Source organism: Vicia villosa, linkage group LG5, assembly GCF_029867415.1.
Source record: "Vicia villosa cultivar HV-30 ecotype Madison, WI linkage group LG5, Vvil1.0, whole genome shotgun sequence".
NCBI classification, from domain to species: Eukaryota; Viridiplantae; Streptophyta; class Magnoliopsida; order Fabales; family Fabaceae; genus Vicia; species Vicia villosa.
The window spans coordinates 1,000,787-1,017,939 of NC_081184.1; the positions used below are offsets into that span (position 1 = coordinate 1,000,787).

The 17,153-nt window shown below is 36.1% G+C and overlaps 1 protein-coding gene and 1 pseudogene across 2 annotated transcripts; both read right to left on the reverse strand.

The window, feature by feature from the left end:
* Nucleotides 1–545: 545 nt before the first annotated feature.
* On the reverse strand, nucleotides 546–2,818 carry LOC131601661 (uncharacterized; annotated as a pseudogene).
* A 12,715-nt stretch (nucleotides 2,819–15,533) lies between these two features.
* On the reverse strand, nucleotides 15,534–16,606 carry LOC131606088 (beta-glucuronosyltransferase GlcAT14A-like). Of its 2 annotated transcripts, XM_058878369.1 has the most exons (3): nucleotides 16,470–16,606; nucleotides 16,195–16,310; nucleotides 15,534–16,064 (listed from the first exon to the last, which is right to left on the reverse strand). In XM_058878369.1, the coding sequence occupies exons 2-3, from the start codon at nucleotides 16,298–16,300 to the stop codon at nucleotides 15,544–15,546; spliced, it is 627 nt and encodes a 208-aa protein (XP_058734352.1). In that variant the 5' UTR covers nucleotides 16,301–16,310; nucleotides 16,470–16,606; the 3' UTR covers nucleotides 15,534–15,543. The 2 variants fall into 2 exon arrangements, 1 of the variants encoding a protein (XP_058734352.1); XR_009284731.1 differs by lacking the exon at nucleotides 15,534–16,064 and having other exon boundaries at nucleotides 16,192–16,310; nucleotides 16,449–16,606.
* Between the last annotated feature and the right edge of the window lie 547 nt (nucleotides 16,607–17,153).

Sequence of the window (17,153 nt, forward strand, 5' to 3'; positions counted from 1 at the left end):
AAGGGAAAAAGCAAGGAAGTTTAGAGATGGGCGTGATAGATGTCTTGTGATTTTTTTCCGTTGTTGTATTTTGTTCTTTTTTTGACTATGTTATGGTTATGTATTTTGGTTTACTAGTGATGTACCTTATACATGAACTTATGTCCGTTTAGGCGTATTGTATGATTTCAGTACCACCTTTTAGCTATGTATCGCATTATTCTAGATATATGTTATGCATGGTTTTTATAGTTGGTATCAGAGCAGGTCGATCCTCGACCCTGCCATGAAACATCAATAGTTTGGATTTCGCGTCAGTATTTATGTTGTTGTTATAAGAATCCTGTTGCATTAATTAGTATTGAGCCTGATCAACTCGATGTCTATGTATGTGACAGGAGACCTTATGGCTAAACAACCAAGAAGGAGGGGAAGGCCACGAGTTAATGCTGCCTAGAATCAGAACAAAAACCCGAAAGGAGAAACCGGTAACAATCAATGGGCACAGATGATGCAAATGCAACAACAACACCAACTGCAGATGCAGCAACAACAACAACAGGAATTTATGGCACAAATGATGCAGCAGATGCAAGGTACCCATCCACCTCCTCAACAAAATGATGGGAGTAGGGGCTTCCGAGAGTTTTACCGCATGAACCCTCGGAATTATAACTATCTTCCAAAACACGACCCACACCGCGGACACTATTAATGATTTTTTCACTCACATCATCAAGGAATTTGTGCTCGAATTTGTACCTGCAATTCATTATAAATCACATTTACGACAAGTATCAAAGGTTCACATCAAAGCCCCAAATTTCAGAATTTGTGTAAGTATTAATCATGTATCGATTATGTATGCAACAAGTTCTAATACTTTATGCCCCATATATGCAACACAACAAGAATATCAAAAGGAAAAATATCCTTAAGTTTATGCAGAAGAACATCATAGCCATGTATACTTGAGGTGAAATCTTACGTCTCTGCTGTCATTCCATCTTCACTTGTAACAGCTCTGAGTGCGACAACATAGGAGTATGTTCTTTGATCACCTTGAACTCCAACAGATCTTAGTGGTAAGAAAACTGCAAAGGCTTGCCATATTTGATCATAAAGGCCAGCATCTTTGATTGACTGAATGAAAATCTCATCAACCTGAAAAACAAAACAATGAAGGTACTACTACTAAATCAATATTGCAGACAAACACAAGTTCAAAAGCTCCATGTACCGGTCGGAGAATATCTAATGTGTTTCCCTCAGTTACGTCACCCAATACTCTAATTGCAAGACCAGGTCCAGGGAAGGGATGACGTTTTAGAAATCCCTCGGGAAAATCCATGATCTTCCCTAATTGATGAACCTTTGAACACCGGAATGAAAATAACAAAAACAAATCATAAGATAAACAGAAACACAATCAGAGAATCCAATTCCAAGCAAAAGCAATGAAGTCAATAGTTGAGAAGCAAAAAACCTCATCCTTAAAAAGTAGTTTAAGCGGTTCAATAAGTTTCAGCTGCAAGTCCTCTGGAAGACCACCAACCTTATGATGGCTCTTGATGGTATGCGAAAGGGTTCTCCCACTTCCAGGTGGTGGGCATGATTCAATCACGTCAGGGTACAAGGTCCCTTGAACCAAGTAAGAAGGTCTGGTTCCCAGTTTCTCCTCTAGCTCCTTAGCAAAATCATCAAAAATGCTGATAAACTCTTTACCAATTATTTTCCTCTTCATTTCAGGATCTGTCACACCTTTTAGCTTTGTAAGAAATTGATCTGCAGCATCAACACACACAACCGGTAAATGAAGATCCTTTTCAAAGGTTTCCATCACCCGTTCCCGCTCTTTATGCCTGTACACAACAACAACAATAACAACAATAATAATAATAATAATAATAATAATAATAATAATAATAATAATAATAATAATAATAATAATAATAATAATAATAATAATAATAATAATAATAATCAAAACAAGAACCAAAAACACACTAAATAAACCAGACTAGTGGTAACTTGGTAAGTAAGTAACCTGAGCAAGCCATTGTCAACAAAAACACAGTGAAGCCTATCCTCAATGGCTTTATGAACAATGGTATAGCAGCAACAGTGGAATCAACACCACCCGATAAGGCACAAATAACATGTTCATCAGGCCCAACTGTATTATTAATCACTCTAATTTCTTCCTCCAACACATCCTCCATCTTCCACTCCGCAGCAATTCCACAAACATCAAACAGAAAATGCTTCAGAGTTTCCATTCCCTCAAACCGATGATGCTAAAGGCCATATAATTTGGCAGAGGGATTCTCAATAGCAGCAACAGCACCTTGTTTGCTTCGTGCGACGACATTGAAACCGGAAGGAAGAGTGACAACTTCATCGCAATGGCTCATCCAGACAACTTGATCGCGTCTAGCTTTGTCAGAAGGATAGAGAGCAGAAGCAGCATTATTGACATGAATTTCCATCCTCCCATACTCCTGTTTGTTTGCGACACGGACTTCACCACCGAGACGGTGAACAAGAAGCTGAAGACCGTAACAAATACCGAGAACGGAAACGGAATTGCACCGGGCCCATTCGAGGAAGCCGTCGGGGAAGGAAGGCGAGTCGGATGCATGGACGGAGTGAGGACCGCCGGAGAGAATGACGAGGGAAGGGTTTAGCTCGGTGATGGCTTGGAGAGAGGAAGTGCCGTTAAGGCAGATGGAGAAAACGGAGAGGCTTCGAATTCGACGAGTGATGAGGTGAGTGTATTGAGAACCGAAGTGAGGATGAGAACCGGCTCCGATTTCACGCGTTTAGGATCCATTGCCATTGAAAGCTTCTATTCTATGGGTTTATGCTGAGATTAGGGTTTATGCAAATGCAGCAGTAGTGAAAACTTTAAATGGCTACTATTTTAACGTATGCATGGCAATTGGCAAATGAATTTTAACGTGCGAGTGGAAGGTTAAACATTTTTATATAAACGATATTATTTCAGAACTTATTTTAGCATATTATAATGGTCAAAATAAAATATCAATCAATAATATTATATAATTTCTAAACTTTAGAGGGTGCATTATTTTCAATGTGGTTTGCTTTTATCACCTATAAAAATATAACATTCTTTTTTATAGGAGAAAATGATTGACACATTTAATTTGCAAAGATTATATGTGAATTCGAGAATATTGATTACAGTATATATCAAACTATTAACTATTTGCGAAAAATAAAGTTATTTAAATTAAAATTAAAATTCTAGTCACAACAATCTAAATGCACGGTTAAAAATAAGCAAATCAATTTTGACATGAGATTGACATGAATAGCAAAACAATTCCACCATTATTATTTGATCCTCAAAATAGTCTCTTCATTTCATTGTTGCACTAAAATAGGAAAAATCTGTTGCACTAAAATAGGAAAAATAAAAGGAAATTTCTTTGTCCACCTCCCAACCTTCTAGGTCACCTCTGGTGAAAAATCACATATATCTCTGATTTCGGAAATGCATTTCCGAAATGCAAGAAAAGGTATTTTCGGAGATACATCTCCGAAAGCGCCTTTTTTTTTTCAAAATTTGTCTTATTTCGGAAATGCATTTCCGAAAACAACATTTCGGAAGTTCATTTCCGAAATACTGCACGTTTTGCAGATTTAGCAAAACAGCCCCCTACCCCATTCATTTTACCCTAATCTTCTTCCAAACTCAAACTCTCTTCAAAAATTCTGCAAAAGCAAGTGTGAAGTATCAAGAGATTGCCAAAATCTTCTTCCAAACTCAACCTAAATCATCTCAAACTCTGTTAGTGGTAAGTTTATCAATTTTTTTCAATTTTTAGATCCATTATTCATATCTCTATTAGGGTGTTTAGAAATTGCAAAAATCACATTAAGATAGTTTGGTACTGCTATTTATGTTGTTTAGAATGAATAAAAGTAGTTTTGATTTATGATTTTGGGGTCTGCCATGGAAGTTGCAGAAAACTTCTTCGCATGAGTGTTTCGGAAGTTCATTTCCGAAAACACCTCCATTCTCAGTTTCAGAAATGAACTTCCGAAGTGTATCAGAAATACAATTTTTTTTAGTTTTTTTTCTGTTGTCTCGCATATTAATCGATTTCAATTGTTTTCAGGAGCATGTCAGGAAACCAAGCACGCATCAGACAGGGTAGAGAGACCCAGACTGCGTCGGCTAGACGCGAGCGGGCGGCGCAGCAGGCGTCGATGCAGGGACGGGGGCAGGGCCGGGGACGACGTGTGCGAGTTCCCGTGGAGATGGACGAGGGTATCTCTACATCTGGATCGAGGAGTCGTATGGCTCGAGTATCTTCTTCCCGCCAGCAAGAGGAGGAGGAGGAGGAAGCAGTGACATACCACGAGGCGGAGGAGGTACCAGATGTTGACCCTCCGCACGGGGAGGAGGAGGAGCAGGAAGAGGGCTACCCGGGAAGGCCCAGTGACACTTCCGTGCTGATTACCTACCACGAGCACGTCGCTCGGCGTATCTGGGAGGGAGAGGTATTTTTTATAATTTGCCCGACTATATTATTTAACCATTTATAATTTAGACGTTTATTCAATATTTTCTTAATGGTCTATTTAACATACTTTTTTATTTGTTTTTTTTTTGTAACAGGAGAGAGAGCCTTTGAAAATTGTGAACCACGCCCGGAAGGTTTTCAGTCTGTTTAAACCGACTGCTGAGTGGTTTAACGACGCGGTGAGAGTTTCATGGCTTAGTGGGCTCTGCATGACGGGGTATTCCACCATCAGCCACGGCATGCAGGGGGCCTTTGTGGAGCGGTGGCACAGGGAGACGTCTTATTTTCACTTACCGGTTGGGGAGATGACGATCACCTTGCATGATGTGCAGTGTCTTCTCCACCTGCCGATCAGGGGGGCGCTGTTGCACCACTCCCGGATCCAGAGGATCGAAGCCAGTGAGTGGATGACGCTCTATTTGGGTATGGAGCCCGAAGTTGCTGACTTTGAGTGCATCACGACATGTGGGCCTCATATCCAGTTCACCACACTGAGTGCTTATTTCGAGCAACACCTGGTGGCAGCGGCCGATGCAGAGGCGGCGGGTGACAACCTATTTACACAGTATCACCGTGGCTGCGCTCTCTGATGCTGGTACATGCATGTGGTAGGCGCTGCAATCTTTGTGGACAAGAGTGCAAGGTACGTCGACGTGACCTACCTCCGCTACTTCATGGACTTGACTACCGTTCACCAGTGGAACTGGGGGCAGCTACTCTGGCATACCTATACCAGAAGCTGAATGAGGCCTCCTACTGGAGGACGGGGCAGTTGACCGGATCCTGCACACTACTTACGGTACGTTTCATTTTAATTGTTTCGTATTTATTTATGTTTCGTATTTGTGTTTCGTATTTACTTATGTTTCGTATTTATTTATGTTTCGTATTTACTTACGGTACGTTACATTATCGTGTTTGTGTTTCAGAGCTGGATCATCTCTTACTTCTCCCGCATCCACGACTTCCACATTGATCCTGAGTACGAGGACGCCATGCCCAGGGCCGCCAGATACGTTCTCCAGAGGGAGAACAATGCAGTGGGGCCATACCGTGGGTACCTCGACCGCACGATGCACGATGACGTCACTTGGAGGCCATTCAACGACTACACTCATGTTGTCCCCTTTGACGGCATATTTTTATATTCTGGTTGGTTGGCATGCGGGACCAGCACCATGGTCCAGTATCTCCCTGAGCGGTGCATGCGACAGTTTGGGTATGTGTCGATGATACCCAGGTCACATTTTGAGGCTGCTCCCGACACAGTGACCCGAGTGCAGCTCACTGGCATATTTGAGGATTGAGAGCGTCATGTGGTACCGGAGGAGTATCGTCGCATTCGGGTATCCCAGGACTGGCACAGTGTGGAGGAGTACGTCACATGGTTTTATCGGGTGTCACATCCTCTGCTGAAACCCGACGCTCCCGGCGCTCCTAGGCCAGCACACGAGGAGATCCTGGAGAACCAGCAGGCCGAGGATGACCACGCCATTAATCTCCTGCCGATCTGCCTGCGGATAGAGATGCTTGGGCGGGACGCTTTGGCTCGAGGTGTCGTTCATTAGGGCGGTCCAGAGGCAGTCGCGCGTGATGGAGATGATCGTCACTGATGCGGGTCGTGCGGCGCCATACAGGCGGCAGAGGAGGTCCCTGGGAGAGACGGTTAGGCATACCCAGTAGTGGTCGGGTTTATTTTTTTGTTTTCTGATTGTATCTTTCGCACACTATTACTATTTGGATCGGCTTGTATATATTATTTGGATTTGATTTATCATATTAGTATTTTCTGTTTATATGTCGCTTATTTTATTTGGCGTTTTCCTTTAATTAAAAATACGAGACTGTTTCGAAAGACATAAAAAAAAATACAGTTTCTGCATAATTCGGAAGTGCATTTCCGAAATCCCCCAAAATCTGAAAAAATGTGTTTTCGGAAGTGCATCTCCGAAAACACCCCCATGTAGTGTTTTGGAAATGTTAGGGGAAAGTTTAAATAGCCTACTATTTTAACCATGGCGAATGAATTTTAACGTGGTCAAAATAAAAAATTAATAATATTATATATAAATTTCTAAACTTTAGAGGGTGCATTATTTTCGATGTGGTTATATCACCTATAAAAATATAACAATTTTTTTTATATAACAAAATGATTGAGATTAACGCATTTAATTTGCAAAGATTATATGTGAATTGAAGAATATTGGTTACAGTATATATTAATTTATTAACTATTACGAAAAATAAAATTATTTGAATTAAAATTATAATTATAATTTTAGTCACAACAATCTAAATACACAATTAAAAATAAGCAAATCAATTGGGCATTGATCATCTAAATAGTTTCTTCATTTGTGAGAAAATGAGTGATGCACTGAAAGTGTAAAATAATTTTATATTGTCAATCAATCAAAACCATATATTCAATTTCATCACACTTTTATCTTTATAAAATTTTAATGACATGGTAAATTGTTTGTTTTCTATTGGATGACAGTGTAAAACTGTTTTACACTGTCGGTGCATATCCATTAAACTCTTTGATTGTTGCACTAAAATAGGAAAAATAAAATACAGTACCATAATTGACGAGAGAAATTCGAAAATATTGGGGAAAGTTTGTTTTTTGGATTGCAAATTTATTCTTAGGAATATAGGCTAAAATATTTTTTATTTCAATGTTTGTCTAAGAATTTTTTATTTCGAGGAATATTTTATTTTCACGAGAATAAGAATTAACCACCTATAACTTTCCACTTTTAAATATTTTAATTCATTTATTTTTTATTTTAAAATTTAAATTGCATATATTTTTTTAATATTTTAATTCATTTATTTTTTATTTTAAAATTTAAATTGCATATATTTTTTAAATATTTTAAAAAATTAATTTACTTACCAAACATATAGATGGAATAAAATTCCCAGAAATAATATTACTAGCAAAAACAACTTTTATATATTAGATTTAGGAGTATCTTTTTGATGATTTTATTACCTAATAAAAAGTTGGATAAATTTATCGATTTTTTAAAAGTAATAATTTTTTCAAATTAAATACTAAAGTAATCAATTTTCAAAATAATAATAATAATAATCAAACTACACATATTATGTATTACACTACACTCTTGCTATTTTGCTTGGTTCAAACATATGGAAGCGTCAATCTAATTGACGCCTCCACTATCTCTTTAAGAAGGGGCGCCAACTGAAGTGGCATTAGCGCTTTTGTCCTTTCTTATTTTTTAATAAAAAATAAATAGTAATATTATTTAACTTAAACCAGATTACATGCATGAATGTTTTTTACATTAAAGATTGCCACCCGATTGGTCAATGGCCACCGATTCCACACCCCTGAGGGTGCCCTTTGACGTAAAGGTCTACCTTGATTCACCTAAGGTGTTTAATACGAGGTCTCTTGGATATTAATGTCATCCATAAGAAATTATTGTAAGTCTTTTCCATTTTAGTTGGGTTGTGTTGCCGTAATTGAATTTAATGCACATGTCGTCGTAGTTTAGTTGTGTTGGTTGGGTCCATGTGGTCACAGGTGGTGGCCTAGTCAGTTTGGTTGTGGTGTTTGGTAGTCATGTGTCAGTTAGATCCTTTGGTGCGCTGTTAGGGTGTGTTGTGTAACACCCTAAACCCCAAGCATTCATTTCATAAAATATGCAAAACAATTTACTCAAAAATGGGTCATATTTTCTCAACTAACATCTTTCTCAAATCATATTTATAGTAGCAAAAATAAATCTCAACACAACTTAAATTGTCTCATAATTAAAATCAACTACATTTTAAATCATAAAATAAATAGTTCAACAAATCTCATAACACAATACAAAAAGATAACTCGTCTCAGTGTTACAATATCAGAGTGACACGGGAAAACTAAACAACTAAAAAAATGATAAAGAACAAAGAAGGCCAACTATACTATCCTCCAACATAAGCAACAACTAAAGCGCCTCTACCTGAGTATCTGCACCACAAGCGTAAAGACAACCGAGAGAGCAAACAAGAAGTGTGAATACATTCACACCTATTAACGATGCATAAAATAGGAAGAATAGTACAATTAGCCTAGATAATCAATCACACAATTCATCCACAACTGTAATCACTCACAGATGAAATTATGAATGCAATGTATACATCTCCTCTAACCCATTTGTTATTGGTTCGTCTCTGAACATGAAACTCATCATCGGTTCCTCTTTGAACCTAAAACTCGTCACTGGACCGAAGTTCTACTCGTCACTGGACCGAAATCCTACCTATCTACAATATACATGATGCAGGAATGTGACAAACAAATGTAATACTTATATCAAACCTCCAACTCTAATACTCGTCAGTAGTTCCTTTTTGAACCTAAAACCCAACATGAATATCGCCAACACAAGGCCATAACAATGAGTTTAGTTTTATGTTCACTTAGCTCTTTGATCAACTAAATGTTGATGGCAGAAGCTTTGAAGTGAGTTGAATGAGTTTGAAAAAATGTAAGTTGAGAGAGTTTATGACTTGAGAGGTTCCGAAACTTTTGAGAGTTTTGTTTTAAAAAGAGATGAAAGAGAAGGGTTTGACGTCTTTTAGATTAAAACAACGTCCAGATATGCATCTCTGAGGTGCATTTCTGAATGCTTTGATTCTGTTTTTTCTGATTTCAGTCACATAAAATTGATTTTCACATGCTTATGTTCATTTTGAACTAGTTGATTTTGTTAAAAAAATGTGGTTTGAATATAAAGTGATTTGCTTTCGGTTATGATTAAAAAAAATGATTTTTATTAATTCATGGTTGAATAGTTTGGATCAAAAGTGGTTTTGAGTGTAAATGTATCTAGAAATTTAAGCTCTGGGTAGAATTGAGTTTAGGGCTGCTATCAAATTTAAGACAGGAAGCCAAACATAACTATTCAGTAGTTAAACATTGTTTAACCTAACCAGACGGGTGTTTGGCCGTGGAACCAAACATAAAGTAAAATCATGTTTTCCTCTCCAACCAGAAGGAATTCTAATTTGAAGCTGTCATTAGTGTATGTTTATTTCAATGTTGGAGGAGAAATAAATTATTGTAGATGCATATAGTTGATTTTTTTTATATATCTGAGTGATTTTCAGCAAGCCTTTTGATGCTGGAATTTCAGAGTTGATTTTTAGCCTCAAATGTATTGTTAACTCACTTTTCTGTGAATATAACTAGAGCTGTCAAATAAGCCCTATATTTGAAAGCCCTACTTTTTTAGCCCCATCAAAGCCCTATTATATTAAGCCCTTATTATTGGAAATTAATTTTAGGCCCTAAAATGTTAGGCCCTTTATATAATGCTTTTTTTTTTGGCCCCATTGAGAGGGCCCTATTTTATACAAAAACTTGCACAAGATTCTATTTGTTCCAAGATTCCATTGTACTTTCAGCAAAGAATTGTAATTATTCCATTTGTTAAACAAAAAGTATTACCGTATTCAATTTAGTATAAAACATTACATGTAGAATTATTACCGTATTATAGAAAAAATTAGTACACCTTAATTATTAATCAATTAAAATTAGAAATAAAAAATTACTAAAATGACATTAATGAAAATAGTCATAAAAGTACAATTTTTTGTTTACAATTTTTTGAATTGTAATTATTCCATTTGTTAAACAAAAATATTACCGTATTGCATTTAGTATAAAACATTACGTGTAGAATTATTACCGTATTATAGAAAAAATTAGTACACCTTAATTATTAATCAATTAAAATTAGAAATAAAAAATTACTAAAATGACGTTAATGAAAATAGAGTGCTTTTCAGTATGTTTTCATTTTTTATATTCTTTTCAAACAAAAAACTGAAACTGGATACTAGAAACAAGTTTTACAACTTTTCTATTTATTAGTTTTTAAAACTGAAAAACAAAAACATTTTTTATTTTTTTCGATTTTTTTTTTAATTTTATTTTTTTAATTATGTTTTTTTAATTTTATTTGGGCCTTATGGCCCATTTTAAAATTTAGGGGCTTCTAACTTTAAGCCCTATGTATTTAAGGGCTTACTATTGTTAAACTTTTTTAGGCCCTCTTAATAATGGGGTTGGGGCCCAAATTAATTGGCCCCTTAAATTGACAGCTCTAGATATAACCAAGCACGTTCTAACATTTGTATACAACCATGATTCTAAGCCTCGAATTTACTATTCAACTCACTTTATGTGAATGTAAGTATGCATAAATCATTTTTCATTCAAATTAATTACAATATCAATTTTTGCTGCCAACAAACTAAGTACACATGTATATTTAATTACATTGTTATTGTAAAATTCAATGATTCACTATAATGGGATTGTTGTTTGGCCTGTTTTTATAGATGATCATGTAATATGTTTATCATTGACATTTGAGTGACTTAATTAGGTTGATTTTTATTCTTCTGAAGGAAAATTTAGGCCATTCTCCGAGTACAGATGATGATGATAACGATGATGCACATGAGCCAATACAAACGGGCATGTCATGGTCAACAGTTACAACTCCGGGAGGAAGTGGGTCGGGTGGAGGTACACGGGCTGGACTTTTCCGAACTCCGATTTCTGGTGGTGTCCAGAGTGCAACCTCGGCCCATGGTTTGCCTAGACCTGCTTTAGCAGTTCGCAATTTGATGGAGCAGGTAAAGTTGTGATTATTGTATATATTTAGCAGTACAACTGAACCTAACTCTGATTTCATTCATGGATTACCTTTATTGATTTTCAAATGTTTTTTCCTTGTATAATTCAAGGCCAGATTTGCTCATCTTTGCACTGTAATGTCTCGAATGCACCACCGACGAGCAGGATATCCATTTGGTTCTTTGGTTGATTTTGCACCGGATTCGATGGGCCGTAAGTTGATAATTCTTAATTTGCTTGATTGAATTTTCCTATTCACTTCTGAGTATTTTATGCATTATCGATTTTGTTATTGGTTGTTTATCCTTTTAGTTGGAATAAGGTTAAAAGGAGATTAAATTGGGAGTTATAGGCCACTGGTCCAATGTTCCAGATATGTAACATTCTTGATAACTGGTTCTCACAATCTTAGATATGTAACATTCTTGATAACTGGTTCTCGCAATCCTAGTATTTGGTTACCAACTTAATGAAAACAGATACTTAAATAGTTGTAAATTGGGCGTTATTAGAGATGATTCCAATCCAAGTTTTGTTCCTGCTCAGGAAAGAGTGAGAATATGATAAGAGCTGGAGATTTGGGTAGAAAGTAGACAGACTACTTGTAGAACAACTTACTAGTAGAACCTCTCTGCTTAAACTAAAATGCAAAATGTTAAGAGTCCCATTTCGGATAATATATGACCTGAACTTGTCTTTATAAGTGAGGGCAATCCTCATCCTACAAGCCGGTTTTATAGGGATGAGTTATACCCAACCCACACATTCTAAAATGGTATTAGAGCCTTCCTGCATCGTCCATGCTTCGGTCTCATTGAGGATTTCCTTTACTCCTAGTAGCCTTAACCTTTGCAGTAGCCTTTCCTTTACTCTTAACATCCTTAACCTTTGCAGTAGCCTTTCCTTTACTCTTAACATCCTTAACCTTTGCAGTATCTTTTCCTTTAGCCTTTGTAGTCTTTGCCTTCTTGTTCCCACCAACAGGTATGGATCTATCTGCAGCTCTTTACCCTTGCAACTTTTTATGTTATGCCCAACAACTCCACATTTCCTGCATGAGACTGTTAACAAAGTCCGTGGCAGCACATTAGGGTTTCTTGGTTCTTCATTTGACTTGTTCCTCATCTTTTTTGGGCGCCCAATAGCCCTTCTCATCAAGGGTGTGTTGACTGCAACTTCTCCATCCATAACAGGCCACAATTGTGGTCCATTAGTTGGATATATTATGTTGCCATAACACTCCAAATATTTAGCAGTCATGCAAATAACAACCGTAACACTTGCTTAATATCAGTTACATATTGCTAATAACAACTATATCAAACATTTAAAACTCTTACTTGTAATTATCATCAACATAATCTTCTGGAGATTTCTTCATTTGCCACATACATGAGATTGCATGGCTGCAAGGAATCCCATTCAACATCCATTTCCTGCATGAACATGTTCCCTCTTTGAGATTGATACAGAAAGTGTCTCTCCCATTGGTTACTCCAAATATTGCCATGTCATCATCACCATGCCAAGTAGGAGTTCAGCCATGAGCATTCTTCTTGTTCTTTTCAATAATAACTTGGATATTAGGGCATATCACTCCACTTTACTTTTGCATCATTTCCTTGTGACTTGTAATCCTTTTGGTGATGTAATGTTTAATTCCCTCTAACAAGCTTATAATTGGTTTGTCCCTGTGTTCCAGAATAGCTCTGTTAAATGCCTCGCACCAATTATTAACTTGAAGATCACACTTAACATGTGTCTTGAAGTGTGATCTAGACCAAAATTTTGCAGGTATTTCCTTAATATCTTTCCAAGCCTCTTATTAACTCCAAATGCTTTAAGCCTAATCATTGCTCTCTCCTATTCTGGGATGGTAGTAGCCCTTGCTGCACTCCAAAAGACCTCCTTCAAAACCAACCCTGAATATTTCTTCTTCCAATTTCTGTATAGATGCTTTAGACACAACATTTGCTCAACATGTTCACTTATTTCTTGAACAGCTGGTACAAGTCCATGAAAATGTATGCATAAATCAAAGTCACAGTTAAAAGACCACAATTAACATAAGTTAAATAGATATGCATACAATAATTACCTTTTGTTGATTTGAGATAAAGGCATATGAAACCTTGTTAACTGACTGCAAGTCTTCAAGGAGAGGATTTATGAACCATTCCCAAGAATCCTTAGTCTCAACTTCTACAACAGCATATGCAATGGAAAATATTTGGTTATTCCCATCACTCCCAACTGCTGCCATCAATTGTCCACCATAGTCACCTTTCAAAAAGCTTGCATCCAGACCCCTAGCAAAACTAAACCTAGGATTCACATACCAAATACACTTCAGACTTGTATATCCCACCTCATGAGTCAATTTCTCTAGTTCTATGTATGATATATAATCAACATCCCATGCCCAATTCAATTCTGTCACAACCCCATCTAGGTACCATTTAACAGGACTGTGCACAAGTTTACCACGATGGTGAATCCTTAGCCTAACTTTTTGGGCAATAGTTGGCCTGAATAAGACAAATTTTAGGGTTAGGGTTTTAGATTAAACAACTTTTCGTTTTCAGTCGTAGGGACCACAATCAAATCAATACAAACATATAAAATTAGGGTTTCGAATATTTGGGACCACAAATAGTATAAAACACATTGGGACCACATACAAAGATGTAGAAATACGTACCAGAAGCAAAACTTTTCATCTTCTTTCAACTTTGATGAAAGTGGAACTGGAAAATTTTCTGACATTGCAATGAAATGCAAATCAAACTTGGTTAGGAGCTGAAACTAAGAGAACAGAGCAACGTGGATGCAGAACAGAGCTGAACTTGGCTGACTTAACAAATGAGGAAGACGAAGGTGTTTAAGGATAGGGCAACCGATAGGCTTAAATGCACTTTTAGTCCCCCTATTTTGATGTTTTTAACTTTTTAGTCCCTACTTCTTTCAACTTTGATGAAAGTGGAATTGGAAACTTTTCTGACATTGCAATGAAATTCAAATCGAACTTGGTTAGGAGCTGAAACTAAGAGAACAGAGCAACGTGGATGCAAAATGGAGCTGAACTTGGCTGACTTAACAAATGAGGAAGACGAAGGTGTTTAAGGATAGGGCAACCGATAGGCTTAAATGCACTTTTAGTCCCCCTATTTTGATGTTTTTAACTTTTTAGTCCCTAAACTAAGTATTATGTGTATATGGTGGTAACCGGCGCCGTATGTGGAATCGAGTTTTGATTCTTGTGAATTTCTATAAGGAATTTATCAGATCCTTTGCATCGCGCCATTATTTGTTAACAATTTTGACTGTCGACAATGGTAACCTATGTTCTTGCTATCGAATACAATGCTTCAATTTCGATCTTGTCTTGCCATTAAATCCGAACATTTCTTCGATATTCGGAGGATTATCTTGCCTAAAAGACTTAGTCAAGAGATCTGCAAAGAGATATACCTTGGGATAAGAAGAAGAACCAAAGGACGATAAACCGATATTAGGATTCTGAGACATTGAAAATGTGCATGAAATTCTCAACGAAGTGCATCAGTTGCTGGTAGCTGCCACTACAACAAGTTGCGTGGTACCGATGATTCTGATTGAAGGGATGCTCACGCGACATCATGTACACATGTCTTTTCAAGGAGTTGGGTGGGGTTATACAAAGAGAGACTATCGCCTTATAAAAGCACGAATCTCCAAACGTTCAATAATTCTATAACTCGTCCCTGCAGTACAGTAAAGTTATCACCTTATTTGTTCATTTTACTTTCTCATATTTTAATTTTCTTCCACTATCTTTGAAATTTGTCATAATTATTATTTATTTATTTAGAAAACATTAAATTTCTCATTTTTTTTTTAATTATTGAAAAATATTGTCCTTTTTTCCACTAACTTTAAAATTTCTCATAATTTATCCCACGTCTCTTTATTTTACTCAAATTTGTAAAGCAACAAATTTACACCTTCTATTCAATAAACTATATAGTTACTCTTCTAGATCCACCAAAACAACTCATAAACGTATTCATCCCCATGTTTCTATTTATGACTTTATTTGTGTTGAAATCATATTATAAATTATGTGTTCTCTTTAAATGTAAATGAATGAGTTTTTATGAGAATTTGTTTGATTCCTCAAAATAGAGCTACATAAATAAAGGTGAAAAATACTTGAAAAAAATAATATTGTAATTTTAGGGGATTTTTTAGTTACTCTATTCCATTTTAATAAGTAGCCAAACATAAAGAATGTCAAAGGACAAAATAATCAAAAATTAATAAAATTAATGTGTAATTGCACATTTTTTGTCACACCAATTGAAATTGACACTCACTAGTTTTATATCTCCCACTATTAACAATTTCATCTAAATGAGTTCTAAGTTTGATTCCAAACAATCCTGCTTTTACAACATCAATTTCAGAAACCTTTGTAGTTTTGTTTATCTCCAAACTTGAACTTGAACACCATTCTCCTTGAACTAATCCATTAAAACTTCTATTAAGAACCAAGTCATCAATTTTTTTTAGAACAAGTTCATCTTCACCGAATGAACGTGCAAATGCCACGCCAATTTCCATCACTGTATCATAATGTGACATGTCAAGTAATTGAGATTCCGATGGATCATCGTCAAAAAGACTGTAAACTAGATTATTGTCGACGATAGTGTTTTTGAACTCTTGAGAGTTACATAGAACTGTGTGGAAATATGATTCCATAGTATAAGCCACGTTGCTGAAAAACATTAGTAACTTTCTTGGTAAATTGTCCCATTCATAGATACAATACTCCATGAAAGATCTTGTAAGAATCATCCAAGGTGAACCTATTCAATATCTAACACACGTTAGTGTCTAACTCTAACACGACATTTACACACATGTCACGTTTCATTTATTCATTGTTTAAAAGTATTATTAATATTGTGTCTGATGTCTATGATAGTATAAACTAACCTCGAAATATCTGAAAAGCATGAGGAGTATCTCTGGCCTCAACAACAAAGTAAAGTGGACTACTCTTATCATAATGTAAACTTGGGTCTACCACTATTTGATTCATGTTTCTTTGCCTGCATCAACAATTTATAACTATGATTGAGATATTTCACAATGCTTGTTCCTATCTTTTTCTGCATCTATAGTTATGACTATGATTGCTTGATTAAAACTTTGTAACAAGACATTATAATTAAGGAAATAAAACAAACCTTAATTTCGAGATTACTTACTCGTTCCTTAGTGTCTTGTTAGTATAATGAACAAAGTTGAGATTTGTTGGTAGGTTTATGAAAGCATGAAGAATATCTACACAAAGCTCATTTGAACATGAACAAAATTTATCATGAAACAAAATAAGTTTATAGTACTATTAACAATGGTGATACACGCCATTGAAGAAGATGAATGTAACAATCTTACAACAGAATTGTAACAGAAAACTGTAAAGGGCAAAAATTTACTGTTGCATTGATTGAAAGAGATAAGATACATGTGGCTTTTATATTCCTATATATGTACAAACCAATATTAAATATCAGCCATTGGATCTAGATGAGTTAATCCTTATAGTGTAATTAAACTAAGCTAATATAATAAGCTAAGATCCCCTCTCAAGTTGGACTATGGATGCTACATAGACCCAACTTGGACAAAATAGAATTCAATGCTGGAGAATGTAATGGCTTGGTAAACATGTCTACAAGCTGATCCACTGTAGAAATGGGCAAGAGATGAAGGAGTTTGGATTGAATCTTCTCACGTATCACATGTCAATAAAGTTCTATGTGTTTGCTTCTTTCGTGAAATGCAGGATTATGAGCTAAGTAAATGGCCGATTTACTATCATAATATACAGAAGCAGGCTGAGGCAAAGTGATGGTAAGGTCTTTGAACAAGTATTGGAGCCATTGAAG

Coding starts and splice junctions, on each gene's coding strand:
- LOC131606088 (XM_058878369.1), bottom strand. CDS start 16,300: ATGAATCAAATAGTGGTAGACCCAAGTTTACATTATGATAAGAGTAGT. Junction 16,065..16,194: donor TGCTTTTCAGATATTTCGAG/GTTAGTTTATAC, acceptor GATATTGAATAG/GTTCACCTTGGATGATTCTT.